General features: G+C 41.2%; 1 protein-coding gene across 1 annotated transcript in view; it reads left to right on the top strand.

Annotated features, from left to right (window-relative positions):
* LOC117452758 (unconventional myosin-XV-like) overlaps positions 1-24,785 on the top strand; it is a 45,870-nt gene that overhangs the window by 8,817 nt on the left and 12,268 nt on the right. The window contains 37 exon segments of the mRNA XM_034091514.2: positions 2,013-2,174; positions 2,326-2,439; positions 2,546-2,604; positions 2,891-3,014; positions 3,119-3,214; positions 4,261-4,392; positions 6,052-6,177; positions 6,554-6,631; positions 6,885-7,033; positions 7,764-7,809; positions 7,920-8,044; positions 9,059-9,176; positions 9,268-9,443; positions 10,563-10,647; positions 10,750-10,782; positions 11,004-11,085; positions 11,415-11,545; positions 11,838-11,933; positions 12,416-12,544; positions 12,651-12,757; positions 13,090-13,268; positions 14,141-14,213; positions 14,814-15,005; positions 15,570-15,643; positions 15,730-15,803; positions 18,496-18,604; positions 19,900-19,968; positions 20,075-20,139; positions 20,217-20,582; positions 21,714-21,795; positions 22,051-22,149; positions 22,329-22,389; positions 22,717-22,810; positions 22,902-23,019; positions 23,648-23,763; positions 23,851-23,910; positions 24,112-24,187. Of these exon segments, the coding sequence (XP_033947405.2) occupies positions 2,013-2,174; positions 2,326-2,439; positions 2,546-2,604; positions 2,891-3,014; positions 3,119-3,214; positions 4,261-4,392; positions 6,052-6,177; positions 6,554-6,631; positions 6,885-7,033; positions 7,764-7,809; positions 7,920-8,044; positions 9,059-9,176; positions 9,268-9,443; positions 10,563-10,647; positions 10,750-10,782; positions 11,004-11,085; positions 11,415-11,545; positions 11,838-11,933; positions 12,416-12,544; positions 12,651-12,757; positions 13,090-13,268; positions 14,141-14,213; positions 14,814-15,005; positions 15,570-15,643; positions 15,730-15,803; positions 18,496-18,604; positions 19,900-19,968; positions 20,075-20,139; positions 20,217-20,582; positions 21,714-21,795; positions 22,051-22,149; positions 22,329-22,389; positions 22,717-22,810; positions 22,902-23,019; positions 23,648-23,763; positions 23,851-23,910; positions 24,112-24,187 (4,075 nt within the window).

Below are 24,785 nucleotides of genomic sequence, written 5' to 3'. Positions count from 1 at the left end.
GAGGAGACAGTTATGTTCCCGCAGGGTGAATTGTAACAACTTGGGCTAACGCCTGATTTTTTTTGTCCAACACATTGGCATTTTACAAAATACAGTACCCCAAATGTTGTTATTGTGACATCCCCATAAGTCTCAGCTTTACTTTACATGTAGTGTTAGTAAGTAAGTTGGAGTGATGACCTTTAGAGAGCTCTACACAGTGCTTATCATTTGTTTCTCCTTTAAAGAGACTGACTATTTCTGTGTTTATCCCTGTCATGGCACACTTGGTTGTCACCACAGACTGTATATATAAAGGTGGCCACCATTGAGCTGGTTTGCTCTTTTGCGTTTCTCAGTACCACTTCATGATGTGATGAAACACAAAGCAACACATTGCTCACGCCAAAGCTGATTAAAGATTCTTGACTAATTGCATCTTCATTGTTGCTGGTTACTAGGGCTAATTGTTTTAAATAACACTAGGGAGAAAAGTAATGTGTCATTGCCTTCTGCGGTTGAATAATGCCACGCCCTGAATTAACCCTTTATAACACTTCTAGGGCTGTGTAATAATATCACAACTTTCCAAACACTTCCTGCATGTTATCCCTTTTGTAGACAGAACTAGAAAATAATGGCTTTCAGTATGGTCTTGCTCGCAGCCCATTAAAGCAGCAGATACTAAATAAACATTAATCATTTAAAATATTTCAAAAGGAATTTGTATACAAATAAAATGTTGTTGGAGAGTAGTGGTGGCATTTTATGAGCCTTTGATGCGTTATTCACATGGGTATCGAATACGCAGTGTTGGGCAAGTTACTTCCAAAATGTAATACAGTATATTATTACTTATTACTGTCTTTTTTAAGTAATAAGTTACATTACAATATTACTGTCTCTGAAATGTAATGAGTTACACTACTTTTATATTACTTTTGAGTTACTTTACCAAAATAACTGCAAAAGAATGGCTAGGTATTTTAAATGCTGAAATGTAGTTTAGTGCAGCTCATTATACCTCCAGTGAAGGGCAATGTGGGATAGCATAACAACTGTGTAGGCCCTTAAGGCTACTAACAACTTTTATTACACGGCTTAGTTGAATACTCGATTCTGATTGTAAATTCTTAACATGTGACACGTTGTTAATACAGTAGTACAGACCACTGTCAAGGACTATAATGAAGGTTGCTAAGGAGGATCAACAAAGAGAAAGGAAAAGAGGTTAAAAGACGGAGCACTGGACGTCAGATAAAGTTTAGTAGGCCTATATGGCTGTGCAATAAGCGTGATAATGTGCAGCGAGGCGGTCATTATGGGGAAAAGAACACCCGACAGGCTGATCAGGGAACCCGATGCGAAGCGGAGGGATCTTGATGAGCCTGAAGCGTAAACACCAGGTTTACTAATCTACCTGCAGAATTTTTCTCTGGTGTCGGAATGTCTCGCGATGTTAGTGAATTCTTAAAAAAACAAAACATCATTTAATTCCGGGTTAAAATGTGTTTTAACTGCGTTACTGAGAATTGTAACGGGTAGTATATTACCCACATTTCATTAGTAATGCGTTACATTACTTCGTTACAGCAAAAAGTAATACATTACTGTGACTCCGTTACTTTTGTAACGCATTACACCCAACACTGCAAATAAGCAATAATAAGTAAGGAGATAAGAAGTATCAAATGACATACTCTATTGGTATGGTTGTTACTTTAAGAGAATTGGTATATGGTAATTATAATGATAATTTAAAAAAGGATTCATGGCCGACTGCAGCAAGGTAAGAAGTTTGACCCTCAGGTCAGAAAAAACTGTGATCAGCTGATTAGTTGGTCCTTAATTAGGAGCTTTGATTAAACAGGCTGAGGGTAAATATGTTGTTGTTGATAACTGTGTGTGTGTGTGTGTGTGTGTGTGTGTGTGTGTGTGTGTGTGTGTGTGTGTGTGTGTGTGTGTGTGTGTGTGTGTGTGTGTGTGTGTGTGTGTGTGTGTGTGTGTGTGTGTGTGTGTGTGTGTGTGTTCAGGGAGGGGATTGTACCATAGAGGGGAAAGATGATGGGGAGGACTTCAGACGTCTGCTGAGTGCCATGGACATCCTGTGTTTCACCCCAGAGGAGCTGAACGGCATCTACAGACTACTGTCCTCTGTCCTTCATCTGGGGAACGTCTACTTCCAGCCACACCAGGTCACAAACACACGCACACACATACACACACATATAGACACACACACAAATTGGCCCCATCAATGCATTTAGTTTCACGGTTGAATGGTAATGATGATGTTGATAGATGATGGTAATAATGACTGGCGCTTGTGGGTGTGTGTCCCTGCAGGCTGAGGGTCAGGAGGTGGCGTCGATGGTGAGTGCGCAGGAGATCAGGGTGGTGGCTGAGCTGCTGCAGGTCTCACCTGAAGGCCTGCAGAAGTCTGTCACCTTCAAACTGACAGTGAGCAGAACACACGATCACACCGTCTCTGGCATACCACAGAGAAAGCTGTTTTTAAAGAGATGAACAATTGAAGAGATGTTAACAGATGGTTTTGCTCCCCCAGGATACAGTAAGGGAGAAGATCTTCACTCCTCTCACAGTGGAGAGTGCTGTGGATGCCAGGTGAGTGGGTCTGAATATAGTATCTGTTGAATTCAATACTATGCCACTTCTTCTTCATGGAATAAAAGCCTATCAGTTTTGTTTCAGGCTTTATAGTTTCCTCGTTTACCAGGAGACTACTGAGAGGGAGTGAAGCGTCTTTGATTTTGTTCTCCTCCCATCTTTGGTAGAGGCATGTGAGGACAAAGGATGTCATGGCTGGGGGAGAGATTTTTCAGATGTCCTCTGTTTCCATAGGAACCGGGTATCCTGTTTCCATAGAAACCTTATTGTGTGTTTTTCATAGAGATGCTGTTGCCAAGATCCTGTACTCGCTGCTGTTTAGTTGGCTGACAGAGCGCATCAACGGACGGGTCTACCCTCGCAACGAAGCGCTCTCCATCTCCATATTGGACATATATGGATTTGAGGTCAAGCTAAAGAGAGACCTGGCTGATTGATGTGACAGCGCTGATGCGTCTGAGCTGCCCTGTGTTAACTTCACTCCCCATTGTCTCCTCTCTTTACTCTCCAGGAGCTACAGGTGAACAGTTTTGAGCAGCTGTGCATCAACTACGCCAATGAAACCTTGCAGTTCTTCTTTAACAAGGTCATCTTCCAGGAGGAGCAGGTCAGGGAAACTACAAGTTAATATGTGTATGTAGAGTGCTCAAGGAATGAGCTGTAAAACACAGAAATAAATCAAAAACATTTCTCTGTGACTTCCTCCCATCAAAGTCAATTGGATTTCTGAATGGGTAAAGTGGGTTGAAATGGTACAAAGCATGTGGGTTTCAGTGTTCAAGTAAAAGTATAAATACTATGGTCTTAAAGTACTCCATTACAAGAAAAAGTCCTGATTTCAAAATGTAAAGGTAAAAAAGTATTAGCATCAAAATATATTTAAAGAACAAAAAGTAAAAGTATTCATTCTGCAGAATGGCCCATTTCAGAATAATATACAGGAGTATAATCAGCGAAATTTACTTCAAAGTGAAAGTACTTGTTTTTCATATTATCCAATTTTGTATACATGTAAGAGCATTTAAGTATTGTCGTTGGTCAAGTGGACCAAATTAAGATACTTGAAATACTGTGTACATTATCAGCACAGTACTGCCTTATAACATGTCAGCATATCATTTGTTTTAGATGTACAAAGTAAGTGTCAGATATTTCCACAGAGGTCATCTCAATTTTAGATCTAATGGAAAATTTGTCAGGGGAACCAGGACCATGCTTACTTCTGGGTTTGCTCTATTCACAACATTCTGTTTTCCCAGTGGGGATGGATTTGATTTGCGCATCAAGAGACATCTAGGTTAAAGCCAGCCTGAAACTTAGTTGAATGTCAAAGTATAAAAAAAGGATATAAGACCACTTGGTTTAATCACAAGACATTCAATGTGGTCACATCCAGTGAAATGATTAGGTTACCCAAAGAAATCCATCATTTTAATCAAGATAAATGGTTAATGTAGAGTATAACAATTATGATATATGTTAGCCTTTATTGCAACATGACTCATTTTAGAAAAGCTCTTTTAAACCCACAAGGTCATTTAATTTCACAAACTATAGTGGACACAGCAATACTTGAGCTGAAGTGAAAACTGAAAACAACCAAGAAGAGATTTATAAACGCCAACCTGATTAACTTTTGTGCTGTGTGTGTAGGAGGAGTACATGCGGGAGCAGATCCCGTGGCAGCAGCAGCCCTTCAGCCACAACCAGGCCTGTCTCGACCTCATCGCTGCAAAGCCTCATGGGATACTGCGCATACTGGACGACCAGTGTGGGTTCCCTCAGGTACATCTACACTTGTTGAATCAAACTCTTAATCTACAAAGTAATTGTAAATCACTGAAATGTATAATAAACAGAGCTGATATAGGCTATACCAATACAAACAGTCCCTAGTTTAAACAAAGATCATTAATTATTCATTGCTCCTTTAAAACTTGTTCTCCAAGCGTGCAAGGATTATATCCACTAGGACTAATGTTGTTAAATGTAGACTAGATACAAAATCTTACATTATTTACGTGTATTGTAAAGAAATACACCCAGGTCGTCGCACGCATCTCTACTTGTCTAGCTGACATCTCTCAGTGGATGTCTGCTCATCACCTCAAGCTCAACCTTGAAAAGACTGAACTGCTTTTCCTTCCGGGAAAAGATTGTCCCACTCTTGACCTGACAATCAACATCGGCACCTCTGTTGTTTCCCCGACTCAGACTGCAAGGAATCTGGGTGTGATCCTAGATAACAACCTGTCCTTCACTGCAAACATCGCTGCTACAACCCGTTGCTGCAGATACACGCTCTACAACATCAGGAAGATACGTCCCCTCCTGACCCAGAAAGTGACGCAGCTTCTGGTCCAAGCTCTCGTCATCTCACGCCTAGACTACTGCAACTCCCTCCTGGCTGGTCTACCTGCATGTGCCATCCGACCTCTGCAGCTCATCCAGAATGCAGCGGCTCGTCTGGTCTTCAACCTTCCTAAATGTTCCCACACCACGCCGTTCCTCCGCTCCCTCCACTGGCTTCCGGTAACTGCTAGAATCCACTTCAAGACAATGGTACTTGCGTACCATGCTGCGAATGGATCTGGCCCTTCCTACATCCAGGACATGGTTAAACCGTACACCCCAGCGCGTGCACTATGCTCTGCATCAGCCAAACAGCTCGCTGCACCCTCGCTGCGAAGGGGACCCAAGTTCCCATCAGCAAAAACACGTGGGTTTGCTATCCTGGCTCCAAAATGGTGGAATGAGCTCCCCATTGACATCAGGACAGCAGAAAGCTTACACACCTTCCGGCGCAGACTGAAAACTCATCTCTTTCGACTCCACCTCGAGCGATAGAATTACTAACAAAGAACTGCTAACAGAGTACTTATATACTAATAAAGGACTGGCTTATCTAAAGCCAGTTGAGTAGCACTTGAAATGTTTGGCTCTATGAAACCTGAAGTACTTATATGATTCTGTTTTCTTCAAGGTTGTGTCTTCCTGGTCGAATGTACTTATTGTAAGTCGCTTTGGATAAAAGCGTCAGATAAATGCAATGTAATGTAATTTAAAAAGTAACAGCTGACATAACATGATTAAAATATTTCATAGCACAATTTTGAAATAAATGTAGTTAAACATCTCACATATTGGATTTCTCATAAACCAGGGCACTAAAGTCTACTGCAGTCTTCTTGGATCAATACAAAAGGATCCCACACGCTCACTTAATTGCCTACCTGCCGTTATCATTATTCCCGGGGCTCCTAATGTAAGACGCTCATCTTGAGATAAACGTATTATAAAGTGTGAATAGAGTGAAATATGAACACGGTGTTACTGATGGAGGCAATCTGCTGCACACACACATGGGCAACATGTGTTTGTGCTGTAGAGATAGATTTAGTTTCCATGGCTCACCAGCCATTAACCGTCTCCAATCATCGCTAGGCAACAGACCACACCTTCCTTCAGAAGTGCCACTATCACCATGGAAACGACCCGCTATATGCCAGGCCAAAGATGCCACTGCCAGAGTTCACCTTGAAACACTACGCTGGGAAAGTCTCTTACCAGGTACATTTCATTTGACTTTATTTTGTTCTTTAACGTGTTTTCTTCTTCTCTTCCTTGTGATTTTCCTTTTCCTCTGGTTTCTTTGTAACAATTGAAGTGCCCTCTAGCATTAGCAACTGGGATACAACTAGACAACCACATTGCTTTCAAATTTGGCTAGTGGCCAGATTTCTGCTTTCTCAGAGCCTACTATTCAAAGGAAAGGTGCTCTTGTGGTATCTTCACATATTATTTGTTTACAAATTAAAATGTCTTCTTCAATGTATAAAAACTCCTCAGCCTCTTTTGCACACGGTGCTCAGGGATTTTACACTTTTACACTTGTTGAATTCCTGCTTTGATTTTGATCATAGTTTTCTAATGATTTGTGGTGCAGGTGCACCAATTCTTGGATAAGAACTTCGACACAGTCCGCCAGGATGTTTTCGACCTCTTCATTCAGAGCAAGAACAGAGTGAGACGTTCAAATACACTTTATTTCCTTTGCCTTACTCTCTTAGTTTTCACCAACATTTACAGTAATACCCATTTTGTGTTGCTCAAGCGATCTTCAATCACATTTATCAAAATGAGTACTAATCAACATGTGTTGTCGTGCTGCCATTATACTTCAAGCTCATACAATATGATGCATATTTTGAGTTTTGCTTTTCTTTTCTTTTTAAATATCCAGCAACGTATGAAGTAAATATTGTTGTTGTGTACAGATGGTATCCAGTCTCTTCTTAAAGCACTCAGAGTTTGAGTCTCAGCAGCGGTCGCAGCGGCGCAGCAGCACGGCTCGGCGTTTTCAGGCCAACACGGTCAGCGCGAAGTTTCAGAGCAGCCTGCAGGAGCTGCTGGAGAAGATGGAGAGGTTTGAGTTAAACATTTTACCTTTAGGGACAATAATCCATTACATTTTTTTTATTGGAGCGCTTTTCCAGGTGCTCAAAGCGCTTTACATTACAATGAAGTCACCTCTGTCACACCTTTATAACATCATTTGAAAATGTTACAGTTGTATTCCAATTGCATCCTATTTTCCACTGATTGGTGTTTTAGTTGCTTTTTTTACAACTCTTTAAATGCCCAAAGTGAAACTGCTAAATGCATGCAAACATGAGTGCCATCATTCATTCCAACATGAATGAATGCATGTTTAGCTCCTGATAAGGTTAACATGCAACTCTAATACATTTACTGAGAGGTACTGCGAGATGTAGAGAGGATAATACGGGAACGGGAGTTACTTATTATTGTTATTGTCTTGTGCTTTAAAAGACAATTAAAACTGAACAATGGGCCTCCTCATTCAACAATATCTTACCAATGTTTCACTTAAATGTGTTGTGTTTACATTTTAAATATAAGTGGGTCAGTGTTTGTAGAAGCCATTCATATTGGGAAAATGCAATCTGAGTTTAGTCCTTTGTTTTATAGATTAAGAAAACAAGGCCCTGGAGTGCATTAAGTCTGAAACTGTTTATATGCTTCAATTGTGAAACCATGCGATGCTATAATGATTTATTGTTCAGTTGGTTTTCCTCAGTTTCAAATACTTTCATTTATTTATCCATGCGTTCGTTCTCATCTATCTGTGACAGGTGTAACCCTTATTTTGTGCGATGCATCAAGTCAAACCATCGTAAGGTATTTTTGCATGTTGGACGGTGTGTGCAGGTTTGCAGTGTTTAGTTTACTTTTTTTGGATTGAATTGTAACGGCTCATGCAAATGATGTGTTTGCTAATGTATGTGTAGGAGCCAGCCGTGTTCGACGTGCAGCTGGTCAACACTCAGCTTCATTACTCTGGTATCATGGAGACCATCCAGATCAGGAAGGAGGGTTATCCAATCAGACTGCACTTTCTCAGCTTTCTCACAAGGTACGTTACTTACTAATCTTCACCTTAAATGTATTTTAGGATTGAATGTACACTTCAATTGAACCACATGTTGTAAAGACTCATCTCAACATCTATACAAAAAAAAACTATAATTACAAATATCTACAATATATGTAAATGCAAATGAAAGAGCTGTGTCATTTTTAAAAGTCTATTTATGCAGAAATATCCCAAATTGTCAAGGAATGTGCAATGTTCACAGTACAAAGTATAAAATAACATGAAAAGTACAGCGATATAGTCCTAAATATGTTTCTGTAATGCACGGTGTTGTGTCGATGGGAGGCGATAAGTATTCATGTCAGTCTCGGTCCCCTACCTCTGCCACAGGCTGATTATTTTCTCAAACAAATTATTACTGTCCCTTTTTACTGTCAAGACCTTTAAAATGTCAAAATGACTTTAATGATAGGCTTTGTTTCTAGTGAGTGCACAATTCACACACCAATTTCCTCATACTGAAATAGCCACCTGGCACACGTCAGTGCCTGCAGTATGAAAGCAGCTGAACGCATTGATCTCACAGCACCTCTGACCAGCGGCTGCCAAAGAAGTCTGACATACAGCATCACAGAAAAACACTTTCCTACACTTACAGTCAATTCGATTTACACCAAAACTACTAAATACAAACAAATACTTACAAACCAACACTCAGAACACTTATAATCCTATTCAGCCTCACACTAGGCCCCTGAGATTCACAGCCTTTAAACAGACTTTTAGTTGACTAATATATGTTTTGTTGTTGCCTCGGTCCACAGTAGTAGTTTGCTTTGCTTCTGTGCCCGTGCTCCTGTCTGTTATTTCAAACTGGGGGCATGTTGACCACCATCTACTGTAGATACTGTAATACACTGTCTTACCATAATTAATTAATCCTTCAATCTAACAATCCCTTTAACACACATGCAGCAGCTTTATATTTCACTGCTCTTGGTTTACATAAACAATTAATAATGTCATTTTATATGTGTGTGTGGGTCTGCTCAGGTATAAAGCGCTGCTTTGCCTGAAGGACACTCCACCTGCAGACGGAGAAAACTGTGTCATCATGCTCCACAAGCTCGGCCCGGTCCAAAACGGCTCGTATCAGCTGGGAGTCAGTAAGGTGAGCCAATTACTCCTGTACTAAATAAAGTCAAAATAATCATACGTAACAAATAATTGCTTTGGTAAGAAGATGTGTGTGTGCTTGTTAGCTTTTCCTGAAAGAGGAGCTGTATCAGCTGTTGGAGGGGAAGCGGGACCGTGTGCTGAACATCGCTGCGATGACGCTGCAGAGATACACCCGCGCATGCTTTGTCCGAAAGAACTTTGCCAAGTTACGGCGCCGCATGTTTCTGTTTGGAGCTCGCTGCAAAGGATTCCTGGCCAGGTAATGTTCAGCTGAACTAAAGGGATGCTGCTTCACAACATCAAACAAGCTGCACACAGTGGCAAACTGCTCAGCTACAAGAGATCATTGTTTTAATCTGATGACAATTACACACTTACAAAAGGCCAATTATTTTTAAAGCCTCTGTGCTCGTTGATCAATCAAGGTCACTGCTACCTCACATCTGTCCAAACCTTGTGAATCTCGAGAACGTCTACATTCCTTGAAATTTGGCACAAAAGAAAATCCTAAGATTTACAATTTGATGGACAAAAGTCAAGGTCACAAAGCAATATATCTGGCCATTAGATAAGCATCAAGGTGCTAAATGATGACCATTTCACACAAATGTCAAATGTAATTAAATCATGATGATGTTATGACATTGTTGGACAGCCATGGGTGTAAACTGCAACTGGTCTTCTGAGACATAAAACCAAGAGACTGTGATTCTAGGTGCCAATAAATGGAAAAAAGAAAAAAAAAAGTAATAGACATTCATTTATTTTGCAATCATCCTTGGTGTCATTGCTCTGGGTGAAAACCCCTCGTATCACCCGTCTCTTCCTGGAGGTTGGCTCTTCTGAGCTTCAGTTTTCTTTTATCGGCAGCAGTGAAATATAGTGATCGTTTTCAGCGAGCCGAGTATGTCAAAGCTTATTACAGGCAACCCTGTCTCTCTCCATGTGAGGAGACAGGGTCAGAGGATCGAAGTCTCGCTCATCCATTAAACATAATAGATTTCTCACTGACGGACAAACTGACAAAACCTGGAGCGCGGTGCACATTTGTATTTTTATTTGAACGTTTAAAATGCACTTACTGGCTTAATGAGGACACTACAATGGCAATACACACAAGGTCAAACCTTTTGAGTCTGTAATTATACTTCAGAGATAATTTATCACACTTTGATGAATACAGGGAGATTATACATTTTTCCCAGAAGCTGTAACTAACTCTATAAATGTAAACAAGACAAACCTTGCTAAATGAACTGTGCAGTGGTTTATGTCATGTTCTAATAACTCCTTTAATGTGTTTCTTTAGATTTGTTTTACTACTCCCTGTATCTTTATGAGTAATCCATCTCCTATTGTTATTGCTTTTCCTGAACAGGAAAAAGCTTGCTCTGAGGAGAAAGTACCTCATCAGGCTCCGCTCTATCGTGCTGCTCATTGTCAACCGCCAGCGTTACACGAGGGTATGCACACTGTGTCCGTGTCATCTGCAGTATGTGCGTCTGAAAAATGAATTTACAGATTGAACAAATGTGTGAAGTGTGATACTGTTGTCTTTCTGTCAGACAGTGCTGGAGCCTGCAAGGAAAGCAGAGGAGGTGAGTGAGGGTGTGAAATAAAGTGAAAAGTGTCTGAGAGGAGGGAGAGACACATTTGGAGAAAAGATGAAGCTGCAGCATCAGTGTGTCATATAAGTGTGTGTGTGTGTGTGTGTGTGTGTGTGTGTGTGTGTGTGTGTGTGTGTGTGTGTGTGTGTGTGTGTGTGTGTGTGTGTGTGTGTGTGTGTGTGTGTGTGTGTGTGTGTTTGCGATGTGTGTAGGATCGCATCAACAGAGAAGTGGTGAATGTCACAACGCTGCCTATTCCTGCTGAGCTGGCACTTCTGCTACAGGCGGCCTCAGGTACGCACACACACACATAGACACGCACACACATACACACACACAAACATAGATGCACACATACAGATTTGCAGTCAGTCCGTGTTATATATAAACTTCCCTCCACCTTGTTTGCGTGTTGGTTCAAAAATATGTACTGTTGCTTTTCTGTGTGTGTGTGTGTGTGTGTGTGTGTGTGTGTGTGTGTGTGTGTGTGTGTGTGTGTGTGTGTGTGTGTGTGTGTGTGTGTGTGTGTGTGTGTGTGTGTGTGTGTGTGTGTGTGTGTGTGTGTGTGTGTGTGTGTGTGTGTGTGTGTGTGTGTGTGTGTGTGTGTGTGTGTGTGTGTGCAGGTGGTGAAGAGCTGCATTCTGACTGCTTGGCGGTGGTGCAGGCTCCAAAAGTTCAGGTTGACCCCCAGCTGACACTTCCCCTGGACATCAACAACTACCTCATGACACACTACATCCGGGCCATATTTAGGGTAATGAAACACACAGAAAACAAACAAACAGAAAACAAACAGAAAATATACATGTGAATAAAACGTTAATAGTCTTTCGGGAACCTTTGTGATTTAAACAATGTTGTCCGGCTCTCCATCCATGTCCCTATGTCAAATCAATTGTGTGTGTGTGTGTGTGTGTGTGTGTGTGTGTGTGTGTGTGTGTGTGTGTGTGTGTGTGTGTGTGTGTGTGTGTGTGTGTGTGTGTGTGTGTGTGTGTGTGTGTGTGTGTGTGTGTGTGTGTGTGTGTGTGTGTGTGTGTGTGTTGTAGGAGCCGTTGTTTGGGATGCTGACAGCCCCGCTGGAGACTTCACTGATACGAACAGATGAGGAGTTAAGACAAGGAGCTCTGAACCTTTTCATCCTGGTACATATTGCATTCACATGCTGCTGGGAAACTTCAAAGTGAGCTGCTAATCAGCGTTACGTCAGGGAGTGAAACCGAGGAAAAATGAACATGACTTGTAGCTTAAGAAGGATTAGCCATCGGGATAGTATTTCTATCTACAAACGTGATAAAACCATGTGTTCAGAAGTACTTTTGAACCTTTTGAACCTGATTTTACAATCATGCTTAGTCAGTTAAAATCTCTCTCCCTGGTAGTATGATTTTTGGAGCGACTTCATGTAAAATGTAGAAATAATAAGCTTGTTTTTTTTCTGATATGCTTCATATGTGTACATGTGCTTATTGTCCATGCACATTGAGCATTGGAGTGAGTAATATCCATTTACTTTCAGCAGGCATAATGTTAAAAGCTCAGACTAAGGACTTATAGGAAACCTATTTAGTTGTGATTTGACTTGTAAGGTTACAGAATGTGTCGTTAATGCCTCCACTTTTGATAGATACTGAGATTTATGGGTGACCCAAACTTGAATGGAGCTCAGGAGAATCTATTTGGGAACTACATCATCCAGAGAGGACTCTCCAATCCCAGCCTGCGAGATGAGATCCTGGCTCAGGTAGCCAATCAGGTGAGGCCCTGCTCTTTTTTATAGCCGGTAGGATGGCAATAAAGGAAAATGTTGGAATATTTCTCTATTATTGCACATCTCTTTCATTTCTGCTTTCTTCCATTAGGTGTGGAGGAACCCCAACATTTTGAATTCAGAGCGTGGTTGGCTCCTCCTGTCCTCCTGCCTCTCCGCCTTCCTGCCTTCTCAACGGCTGACCAAGTACTTGCTGAAGTAAGAAACGTAGTGACATATGTTCACATCTCATGGAAATGTCTACGCAACATTTATACAGTACATTTATTGCATGCTTTTCAGTGCATGCATGTCATCTTTACACATGGTTCTTTACACATGTTTTCAGTACTTGTTTGGCCATTTTAAAGGACATTTTAGACTTCATTACATTTTCAAGGTGCATAGCATCTGAAATACTGTGAACATTAGCGCATTCATGAGGGATATCTAAGGTTAAGTTGCTGGATCATATACTGCAGTTTTAAATGAAAGAAGGGACGTGACGTGGTTTCCATCTCTCTTTTTGCTCGTCCTTGTTGTGGTTGTAGGTTTGTGTCTGATTACGGGCCGGAGGGCTACGACTGTGTGTGTCAGCACCGTCTGCTTCAAGCTCTGCAGCGGTTAAATGTCGGGCCGGAGTATGTCCGCACGTATCCACCCTGCCTTCTGGAGTGGACCGCCAATCGCAAGAGAGCGCACACTGTTCTGCACATACACTGCTTCGATGGTGAGAACACACACCCACACAACACATGTAGCCAAGAGCTGGTTTTAATTCATTTTATATTCAGATCTAGTTGCCAAAGTTTGGATGGATGGGAATGAGAGGGAAAGTGATCCCATTACCAAACATCTTTAGCTAGGTGCCATTGAAAACATGTATTTAAAAAGATTAAATAAAATAGATACAATTGAATTAAATAAGGCTTAGATGTACTGATCATTGTGCAACTAAAAGTGTGTGTGTAGCTTTCTGCCCTCCAGCGACAGAGAGAGTCTTGTCTGTATATTTTCACTATAGCAGGAATTCAGTTTTGCCTTGAATAAATGTAAGTAATGATTGGCGTATTGATGCATTTTAAACATAATTAGTTAGACTCCCTTTGGTGTTTGACTCCCTTTCATTGACCCAGCCTCACCTTTACTTGTTTTCCGTCTTTCCTTCTTCCCCTGAGCTCAGTCAGTGTGTTCAGTGTCCAGCACCGAAGAGTTACCCGTCTCTCATTTCCTCCTCTCATCCAGCTAATCTGTCCTCCGGCCTCTTGGCAGGCCTACTGAGGATTAGACGACACCTGAGAGCCTCTCTGGTTCACTGGCTTTGTTTGTGTCTGTTTGTTGATGCTGGTGTCTGTGTAAGGCCTCATAGGCAGAAAGGGAAGAGTGCTACCAACTTTGTTTTTGTGATGCCGTTGAGAAACCGTTTTATAACCTGATCAAACGGCATTTATTGCATTATAGGATAAAAACACCTCTCATAATTTCAAAGTTGCAAGTACAGTAATTGCTGTGTGTCAGAGGTATTTTGGCTTCCCCAAAAGAGAGCAAGGCGTCATGTCACATTCAGCTGTTTGTCTATTAAGTGCTGTTGTTCTCCTGCAGGTGTGTCCTTCCTGTGTCCTCTACACTCCTGGACAACAGGGGAGGAAATGGCTAAAGACATCTTAAAACACAGGTATCATCGTTTGGACTATAAGGGCCATGTTAGCTGAAAAATAAAACATTTCAGATCTGGTGGGGTGGTATTAATAGCATTTGAAAAATTATGAGAGAGAAACATTTCTAAATGTACAAGAATCAGTGTCTTAGAAACGTTTGCTGAGGTTCTTTTCTCTCGCACACTTATGATATTTGTATTTCAGAAAGTATCCTTTTTGTTAATGAAAGACTTGGATATTTTGAGTATTTTATTTAATTGTATTAGAACATAACCCTTCTCGCCCCACTCTGTATTTTATTTGTACCTATTGAACAAAACCCTGACACACCATTGTATCTTACACGTAATGTATGGATTGGTTTACAAAGACAAGCTGGGAAAAGGAAAGAAGATGTTTAGGTGGAACTGTTGATAAGAGCAGATTTGCGTGCATTATTATATTGTTCTCTGTGTGTGTGTGTGTGTGTGTGTGTGTGTGTGTGTGTGTGTGTGTGTGTGTGTGTGTGTGTGTGTGTGTGTGTGTGTGTGTGTGTGTGTGTGTGTGTGTGTGTGTGTGTGTGTGTGTGTGTGTGTGTGTGTGTGTGTGTGTGTGCGTGCGTGTGCGTGCGCGTGCAGGGGTGTGACGGAGGGCCGTCGGGGCTGGTCAGTGGTGCTGAAGGAGCCGGCGCAGTGGGTGGAGCTGGAGGGCTCAGACTACGTTCTGGACTTGATGTCGGACCTGGAGCTTCCTGCTGACTTCCCCAAACACAGCAGCTACTTCATCATCTCCGCACAGGAGCCGACCCGAGTGCGGACCAATGCCAGCATGTGAGACACACATTCACTAAAAACAGAAGAATGTGCTATACTTGTGTGCAATTTTGGGTATTATAGTTAATATAATAATAATAATAATAATAATAATAATAATAATAATAATAATAAGTATTTATGCTACTTTATAATCTTACTCCGCTAGTTCTTAGAGGGAGATAATGAACGTTTTACTCTACTGAATTATAATCAAAAATACAATTATCTTTCTGGTCTGTGTGCCATAAAATGCTATTTATTTGTTGCCTGGAATTGGACCTGATTGCAGGCATTAAGACTAACTCTGTATAAAGCCAATGTTCTTGTTGATGGTCTTGTTTGTTTATGTAGTTCATAAAGAGCATTACATTGTTTCATAATATCTTTAAATATTACCTATGCAATGATGCAATTATTTGACCTCTAATAACTGTATATGTTATTATTCAACAGCGTATTGGGCCAAGTGCTTTAACTTTAAGACTGATAATTGTACTTTACTTATGTCACAGGTGTGTGTATTTCATCCACCGCTGCTTCAGTACTGACACATGAGTGTAATTGTGTTTTGTTTTACAGAAGCCTGTTGGGTGGTGGCTTTGACAAGAAGGATGCTTTCATACCTTCAGCCTTACCTGGCTATGATGGACAAGGTAAACATTTAGGCTAAAACATAAACAAAGACAGAAACGTATATACAGACAGCAGAGGCTGAAGTGCTCTCGTCTCCTCGTCACAGACTTTGAGCCTCAGAGAGGGATGGATCGTTATCTGGACAGCCTGTTTGACCCTGTGCTGTCTGAGGGGACTGGAGTAAGTTACATCTCTTACTCACACTGACACACTTGACCTCCTGAGAGGGGATTCCTCTGTCAACCCTTTACTGTTGGTTACTGCACTGGTCCCGTAATGCTCCATTTCTCTTTGCAGTTTTTGCACTACAGAGATAGTAAAGAAGACAGTTAGGTTTATTTATAATACACAATAAATATAGTAATGGTAATTAATGTAACGAAGGTGCTAAGAATACAAAAGAAAATACTGTATTGTCTACTTTTTATTTCAAACAGCAGGAATGTGTTTTGATTTGCATGTGCAAATTCTGTTATTAAGAAGGCTACATTAAAACCCATCAAATTGTGTGATTGGCCACACTTTGGATTTCAACATAGAATAGGCCAAGCTTACCGTAGGTTTCTCATTGTATGGCCTTTGCACTTACGGCTTCTAAACTTTGTAACAGTCTTGAACTTTCTATTCGATCAGCCCCTTTCCGTAACATCATTTAAAACTCAACCAAGAACCTACCATGATAGTTAAGCATTTGTGTTCACCAATATTTAGCTTCATTCAGTAGACTGTTGCATTCTAGTTGAATCAATGCTCTTACCTTATTATTGTTTATGTCACTCTTTTTGTTACCACGGTGCAGCACTTTAGTCGACTTTTGCTGTTTTTAAATGTGCTCTAAATATAAACTTAACATAAAACTATCCTAGCAGATTGCCAGAGATGCAGTGTTAGATTACTGCTCTCTGCTCAGTTAAGGCAGCAGTGAAAAATCGTTGCCTATTCATTTGTAAGGCATTACCCACCACAAAATGTAATCTACACCCCTATCATTAAAATGACACTTGTAGTACGACCTGATTGTCTCTGATTGAGTTAAATCCGCTGGTACTAAGTCTGGTCAATGGTGCAGTGAATGCTGGCCATGTTGGATCTATCAGTCTTCGGCAGCGACGTGCTGAATGTTAGCCGTGCTATCGGATGTGGCTGACAGGAATTAGCATGTATCAGATGTGTTCTACAGACCTCTCCCGCCCAGCAACCTATTACGTTACCCAGTTACCGTAACTGTCACAGCGACTAGATCGCCACGTGATTTCCCACCCAGGCAACGCAAGGATCTACTTACGAGGAACTGACACTCTGGCAAATGAAGGGCTTACTATTTAATGAGACATGGCCTACAGACACACACTGCTGTGGATGTATGGGTCAGCGGCTGATTTCTGATGGACCGGCTGCGCATTTACGAGGGGATCTCTCTGATCCGACATTCAAAATTCTGTTTTTTATCTCCCTGTATGTCTCTATAGCACTACTGTTGACATAGACACTTACAAGTTGAAGAAATTCTCCACCAAAAAATCTGTTACTATTAAATACATCCCCTTTTGGCTTAAAAGGCAGATCTTCAATTGTTTTAGTTTGCTCCTTCATAGTAGTTGGAGTCAGCTTGGATTTCAACCAAAGGAGACTCTGCAAACAAATAAGAAAAAACATGTCACAGTATATTTAACTGTTCTCCTGCCATGATTTGTTATCGCCTCCACATAGCCCGAAACTTCCTCTGAATATATATTTTTAGAGATCTATTGGTGACATTTCTTTGGAGCACACTGAACACACAGATCAGTTGTGGAGGATGGGAGGCTGCCACCCTCGCCCTGGCCAGGAAAGCTCAAAAGCATGACTGGCACATCCTGCATAACACTACAACGACAGCAGCGCCTCTAAGTAGGCTCAAGCCCCGCCTCCCCTACAACAAGGCAGCACAAGAGATGCTCAATTCCACCTCTGAGGACCTCTCCAGAGATGCATGGTTGGTGGCTGCTTGGAAGGAGTGGGAGATATATCCCACTCCCTACCTCATTCATCGCTACATCTGGGACCCAGGAGATGGCGCCATAGGAGGAGACGACCTACCACGCCGGCAACCACACAAAACCGTCTACGAACTGGGGTCGGTCGCTTCAAAACATCGATGAAGAAGTGGGGCCTGGCAGACAGTGTGGTGACCCTGAACAGACTGCCGAACACATAATCACCATCTGCCCTTTATATAGACCACCCTCAGAAGCCAGCCTCTTCGACTTAGGACCAGAGATGCGGGCATGGCTGCACGACAAGGAGTTGGACCTCTGACGTTACACGAAGGAAGAAGAAGAAGTTGTGGAGGAGTGAATTCTGCTGCTGGAGATTATGGTTTTTTACACTTTTTGTCAACGTTGAGGGTATTTATTCAAATACATTATAACTGCAGGAGCAAACTATACACCTGTCAAAGAGGTAGAGCTCGTTGTCATATGAAATTAATAGAATACCAGAGTTTCAGTACCAAATTGACCAAAATATGACCGAAAGGGATTAACAAAACCAAATTTAGATTTTTATTAGGAACTATCTGATCAAAGACAAACAGGATGCAGAAAGACCAGATATTTGCCAGCTTTTGATACTGGATACTGTCAATATTAATAATTATAGATTCAAGAAATCAATCAAACTTTATTTGTAAAGCAGCTTTCATTCATTGGATTGCAGTTCAAAGTGCTTCACAGATGACTGACAATAATAATGTCTATGAACCATTCTCAATCAAAAGCCATCAATAGCCATCATATAAGCCGATACCTACATATCAGCCAATATATTTACCTTGTTTTTTCATGTTGTAATCTGATTCTTAAGTATCATTTCTTTCTGTCTGTCCTCACAGGAAGCAGAATCAGCCGCAGGACTGTCCAGCAGGATGAAGGGGGCTGGGGGGGTTGGAGGCGGGTGGCAGCAGCAAGGACAGTCAACCGGCCCCCCACCTCCACCTGGAGGTCAGTGAAAAACACAGGCTCTGTTTCAAATACCTCCCTTGTTCACTCATTCACTTGATGGTTTACTCTTTGGCAGGAATAATTTTCAATTTAAACAATATTTTTTCTCACAACCTTTGTTACTGTATTAAGACAGAGCAACGATGAGACAGCACCAGCGTCTTCAATCACTAACTGGGATCTTGCAAAATTGTTGTCAAAAAAAGACAGGGAAAAGTAAAAAAAACTAAAAGACTTACAAAACCTTACTTTGTATTAGCAAAAAAAGAGGAGACAACTAATAAGCAGTTCCATTTCCTTTGCTTCACACACCATACAGTATGAACACACTATGTAAAGTCAGGAGGAATCAGTGCAACTTACTTCACAATGAACAATAAAAACAACATGGTTATGGTTTTCTTTGACTATAACTAAAATGTTCCGACTTTTTTTGTGTTTTTTTTTTAAACAACTTTATTTTTCAGTTTTTCACAAATACAGTATGTCCAACATTTATGACAAAAAGTTGCAAAACCCTAAAAACCCGAAGCCCAGAAACTGCTTAATGACGGACATGACCAGAACATATGCCCCATGGAAACAGGGGAATAATGACACCTGGGACAGGTTGGAGCGACACTGGGCAAAATCTTAGCGAGTCTGTCGTTGGAGTAATGTAGCCCGTGTACTACCTTAAATTGGATTAATCCATGTCTAATACAGAAAGAAGAGGTGTGTATACGTGAAACAATGTTTTTGTTGTTTTGTATGTTCTCCAATATCTCCTTCCCATGCGTCTTTAGTTTTATCCCATGTGGGAGGGCAGTTATTCAGAATCAATGTATATATTTTGGACACAGCCCCTTTATTAAATGGATTAATATTAAGAACTGAGTGAGCTAGATCTTTAGAGGGTGGACATGGATATCAAATGTTCCGACTTTTAGCTAAATAAAACTAAACACTAAAGACTTCAAGATGAGGTCCATTAACTATGATTCAAATGCACAAGGAGATTTGAACACCTCCCTTTAGTGAATGTAGTAAATCATGTTGCTACTGACAGGTATATTGCCACACAACTTTAATATGCATCATATTTGTACTGTGGGAAAGTAGTGTTCATGCTGTGAACCACTTACTGTGTTCATTAATTTTTGAGAGCTTCAATTTAATCTAGGCACTGAAATAAAAGAGCACATACATAGCCATACAGTATAATAACACACTGAAGGAACCTCAAACTCTCAATTCATAATTACCAAGTGTAAAAAACACCACACTCTTAAAATATGATGTTTGTTTGTACACAGCTGTGAGAGTCCTTCCTGTGGGAGGTGTGATGTCACCTCCTGTCGCTGCTGTGGCACCTGTAACACCTGGTTTGTATCAAGCGTGAAGAAAAATAAGAGAAAAGAACCCCCTCATTACACAGCATTTGTCATCCCTCCTTCCTGTTGACTGTGTTTCTCCTCCTCTCTCCTCCAGATGCCCAGCAGGCTGTTTTGTCCCGGCAGCAGCAGGCCATCGTGAACCAGCAGGCCATCATCATGGTAAACCCTCCGTCTGGATCTGCATCTGTTTATCTCTCACAGTTCTTGTTTTGGAGTTAACGCGTCTTGTTTCTCAGGCCCAGCAGATGACCATGCAGGCCATGGCCATGACGAGTCCCCCTACTTCCCCAATCACAAGCCCCCCCATGAGCCCTATATTCACTCACCCTCCCAGCCCGTATGCACCTGCCAGCCCCTACGGCTCCATACCCCCGAGTCCATATGCTAACATCCCACCTAGCCCCTACGCTAACTTCACACCCACCCCCTTCGGTGCAGCAGACATCCAGCACAGGCATCCCTACTCCCCCCCTTCTAGACATGAACAAACTCCCTCATACCCTCCTGCGGACCCCAGGACGCGACCCGAAGCTCGGCCTCAACCCCAGACATACTCCTCCAAAACTGAGCCGACACAGCCCCAGGCTAACGCTTCTTCACGGGTCAGTAACTCTGAGGCATGTGAGGTAACAGTCCAGACTGACGTATTACATAAGTCGTTGTTAATTTATGAAAGATGTTTATAGTTGCTGTTGTTGTAAAGTCTAACAACAACAAGCTACAGTCCCTCAGGAAAAATGTTATCCTCAAAACAAGATGCAGTTTCCTTAAAAGGATAGAGTGAGAGGTTTGTTAGAAATATAATAAAGAACTGTATGTCGGATGATGAGAGGGAAAGCAAGTGTATTTGAAAATGAAATGAAAATATGTATGACCTTTTAATTAATCATTAAAATCAACAACTCAAGTGTCTGAGAGATGCACTGAGGCTAAAGGAAAATAACAACTAGCAGAGACAAAACAAAAGAACAAATACAGAGCCAAACAAACAGAGTGGCTTACAGCATCTGGCACAGACTCGTACTGAGAAGAAGTGAAAGGATCAAAATCAGTCAGAAAACTCCCAATAAAATCTCAAAGTAAATGCCAAACTAGACGGAGGGCGGTGCAGATGTGGCTCGTTCAGCGTCTTCTGACTGTGGTGCATCTTTTGAATATGTTGGTCATTTTTTTTTTTAGGCCAATAATAGGGGTTTTTAATATGTTTTAGTCACATGAGATTGTGTGGATCTGAATCAGATTCCAGTTTACAGTAAATGTTCACATACAGGACATTTGCTTTGCTTTGGTGAATTGGTGCATAGACAAGAAGAACAACAGAACTTTTTTACAATAAAAATATTTTAAAATAATTACTATTTCAAATGGAAATATTTGGACAGAATGTTCAAAGATATATTGAACGAAAGATTCACAGTATTAAGAATAAAAGTATCTGGAACATATAGAGATAATAATGCAATAAGATGCCGTGATGCACCATCCAGTTTCTAGATTCCAGTTCTGAGATAAATGAGCATAAGTGCGACATGACATTTTTCGACACAGACAAATTCTAAAAACAAATTATACTGTGCTGCATTCATAGTCCTGTATTTATACAGTCCCTTTTCTACCATTTACTTTGCCTCGACATTGTCCTGGCTGCGACACAATCTCAAGAGACAATATGTAATGTCTGCAAAGCCTTCATTTTAAACTCTCTCTCTCTCCTCTACGTGTGGCTTTTTCAGGTTCAGTCAGGAAAGGACAGTGGCTCTCGGAGGAAGGCTCCAGGCATCCCCATAAACAAGGACAAACCAGTCAGGAAGTTTGGTAAGAGAGTGAGAGACAGAGAAAACATGAGAGTCAGCAGGAGAGAAAGTCTCCTCAGTCCCTTAAATGTAAAGTGAAAGAACACCTTTTCCCAGCAGAGCATCACTCCTTATTGCTTGTTGTTGTTTGTTTGTGTGTGTGTGTGTGTGTGTGTGTGTGTGTGTGTGTGTGTGTGTGTGTGTGTGTGTGTGTGTGTGTGTGTGTGTGTGTGTGTGTGTGTGTGTGTGTGTGTGTGTGTGTGCGCGTGTGACTTAGCCCCAGTGGTGACGACTCCCCTGCCCCCTCCTGGCGAAGTGGTGAAGTTCTCAGCAGGTCGCACCACAGAGCACATCTTCCCCAGCCAAGATGTGCAAGGTGACTGAATTTAAAAGCTTTTAAATATTTATGACTGAATGACTGAAAGATGATCATAAAGTTGATACACGTATTTATTTCTTGATTTCTAGAAACAATGGTTGGTATTTAGATGTGAGCAATGAAAAAATGTAAAGTGTTATCTGCATAATTCATACGTTTATATTATTCCTTTTAAGCAATCATCAAAAGATACAACTCCCCACCTCCATCGGATGATATGCTGCTACAAGAAAAGAGGTGACGTCTTGTACACACACACACACACACACACACACACACACACACACACACACACACACACACACACACACACACACACACACACACATATGCATAATTGTATGTGTCGCACAGCAGTTGATGCTTTCTTCAGTCACAGAATTAAATAATACCATGGCTACAAAAAATGACCTACAGATACTGAGTGGGATGTTAATGCTCACAGTGAACACACACAGCACCAGGGATATTGTATTCACACACATAACAAACACATATTAAACCGTAGTGTATTTGAAAACTCTGCAAGCTGTAATGTGTGCTGTTGACACTGTGTGTGTTTAGGAGAGGAGAGGGGAGGTTTAGGAAGAAGCAAACCCCTCGTGATGAAGCTTTGCAGATCCTCAAACCTCAGATGGAAAACCCACCGGCTCCACAGGTACACACACACACATTCATACACACACAGAATATGCAGCACGCTGGCAGTGAAATCAGTCATTCAGGGGAACATTTCTGTGTCCGTCCAGCCCAAACGTCCTGCTGCCCCCTCAGCATCTGCGTCTGCAATTAAAGAAGCAGGATTTAAACCCACCAAGAGCATGAAGACAAGAGCACCTCAACGTCCTCTCCCCCTTCCTCCTCCAGGTACTCACACTCACTCAAAGTACACATCCACATATTCTAATGCAGACACGACTACATTACTTTGCAGAGTTATACTGTAGGTACCTATGCTTGAGTCATGTAGATTCAAGAAAAAAAGAAAGGCTTTATTGCAACAGGTTCTAACATAATAAATAAAATAAATACCATATAATTTTGCACTAAAATAACACTGATTGTACTATAAATACATTCAAATATTACGCTGGAATACATGTAATGATTGCACTAGTATGAATGTAATTATTGCACTAGTATGAATGTAATAACTGCCAGTAGCGTTGTCCTCGAATAGACAGTCCTCATATTGCATGTGAGGGGGAAAGGCTAAGCCACATCCCATAATATGCAGTTTAAGTGAGTTAGTCTCTTTAATTAAATCAACTTTATTTAATGAAAGTAACTTGTGGGTGCATGTTTCCATAGATGTTTATAGATATGCAAAGGAAATTAACAACATGCGCAGCATCTGAATGTAAACGTTCTAAATTATGCTTCAAATCATTCAGTGCAGATTTAATCTTTAACATGCACACTTAGTAAATATATTAAAAAAATAAGGACATCGAATTGGGGGAAACTAAAAAGTAAAGCGATTTATTTTGAGCAGTTTCTCGAGAGCTTCCGGTAGAGATTGAGACTATCCAGACACAACTTCATCAGAGAACCAATGAGGAGCACTACACCTACACCAACGTTCCCTGGAGGCTGTACCTCAGGAAGGAGGTGTGTATGCAACTACACACATATCATGAACAGCTCTCACAATGTCTGTATTCTTTACTTTTGTGAATATTTTACTTGCTTTTACAGGTTTTTTATCCGAAAGACAGCTTCAACAATCCTCTGGTGCTGGATCTCATTTTCAAACAGGTAACAGTTGAAGAGTGAATGGAAGAAAAGTGCATCTCTTTTAATGTTCATGTAATCGAATACTTGTATTTGTCATTCACCATTGTTTTCACCTCTCACCAATTGTGTTCGGGATTTTGACCTGACAACACAGAAATCATAGAAATATCAATGTTAGTTATTTCTCACATCCTCTTTCGTGTCCTCTGCTGTTTGGTGCAGATCGTGAACGACACTCTGTCAGAGGCCTGTGTTCGCATCACGCGGGATGAAAGGCAGAAAATGAAGGGCCTTTTCGGTAATCCGTCTGTTCTTCCTGCTGATATTTCTTTAGACCTTATTCCGCTAACTTACACTGAACAAAAATATAAATGCAACACTTTTGTTTTTGTTCCCATTTTTCATGAGATGAACATTTTCTATATACACAAAATAACCATTTCTCTCAAATATTGTTCACAAATTTGAAAAAATCTGTGATAGTGAGCACTTCTCCTTTGCCGAGATAATCCATCCCACCTCACAGGTGTGGCATATCAAGATGCTGATTAGACAGCAGGATTATTGCGCAGGTGTGCCTTAGGCTGGCCACAATAAAAGGCCACTCTGAAACGTGCAGTTTTGCTTTATTGGGGGGGTCTGGGGGGGTCCGAAAACCAGTCAGTATCTGGTGTGACCACCATTTGCCTCACGCAGTGCAACACATCTCCTTCGCATAGAGTTGATCAGGTTGTTGATTGTGGCCTGTGGAATGTTGGTCCACTCCTCTTCAATGGCTGTGCGAAGTTGCTGGATATTGGCAGGAACTGGAACACGCTGTCGTATACGCCGATCCAGAGCATCCCAAACATGCTCAATGGGTGACATGTCCGGTGAGTATGCTGGCCATGCAAGAA

The sequence above is a fragment of the Pseudochaenichthys georgianus genome, chromosome 1 (genome assembly GCF_902827115.2).
Source record: "Pseudochaenichthys georgianus chromosome 1, fPseGeo1.2, whole genome shotgun sequence".
Classification (NCBI taxonomy): Eukaryota; Metazoa; Chordata; class Actinopteri; order Perciformes; family Channichthyidae; genus Pseudochaenichthys; species Pseudochaenichthys georgianus.
Note: the sequence above shows the minus strand (reverse complement) of the source record. Positions and strands in the feature narration are given on the sequence as shown.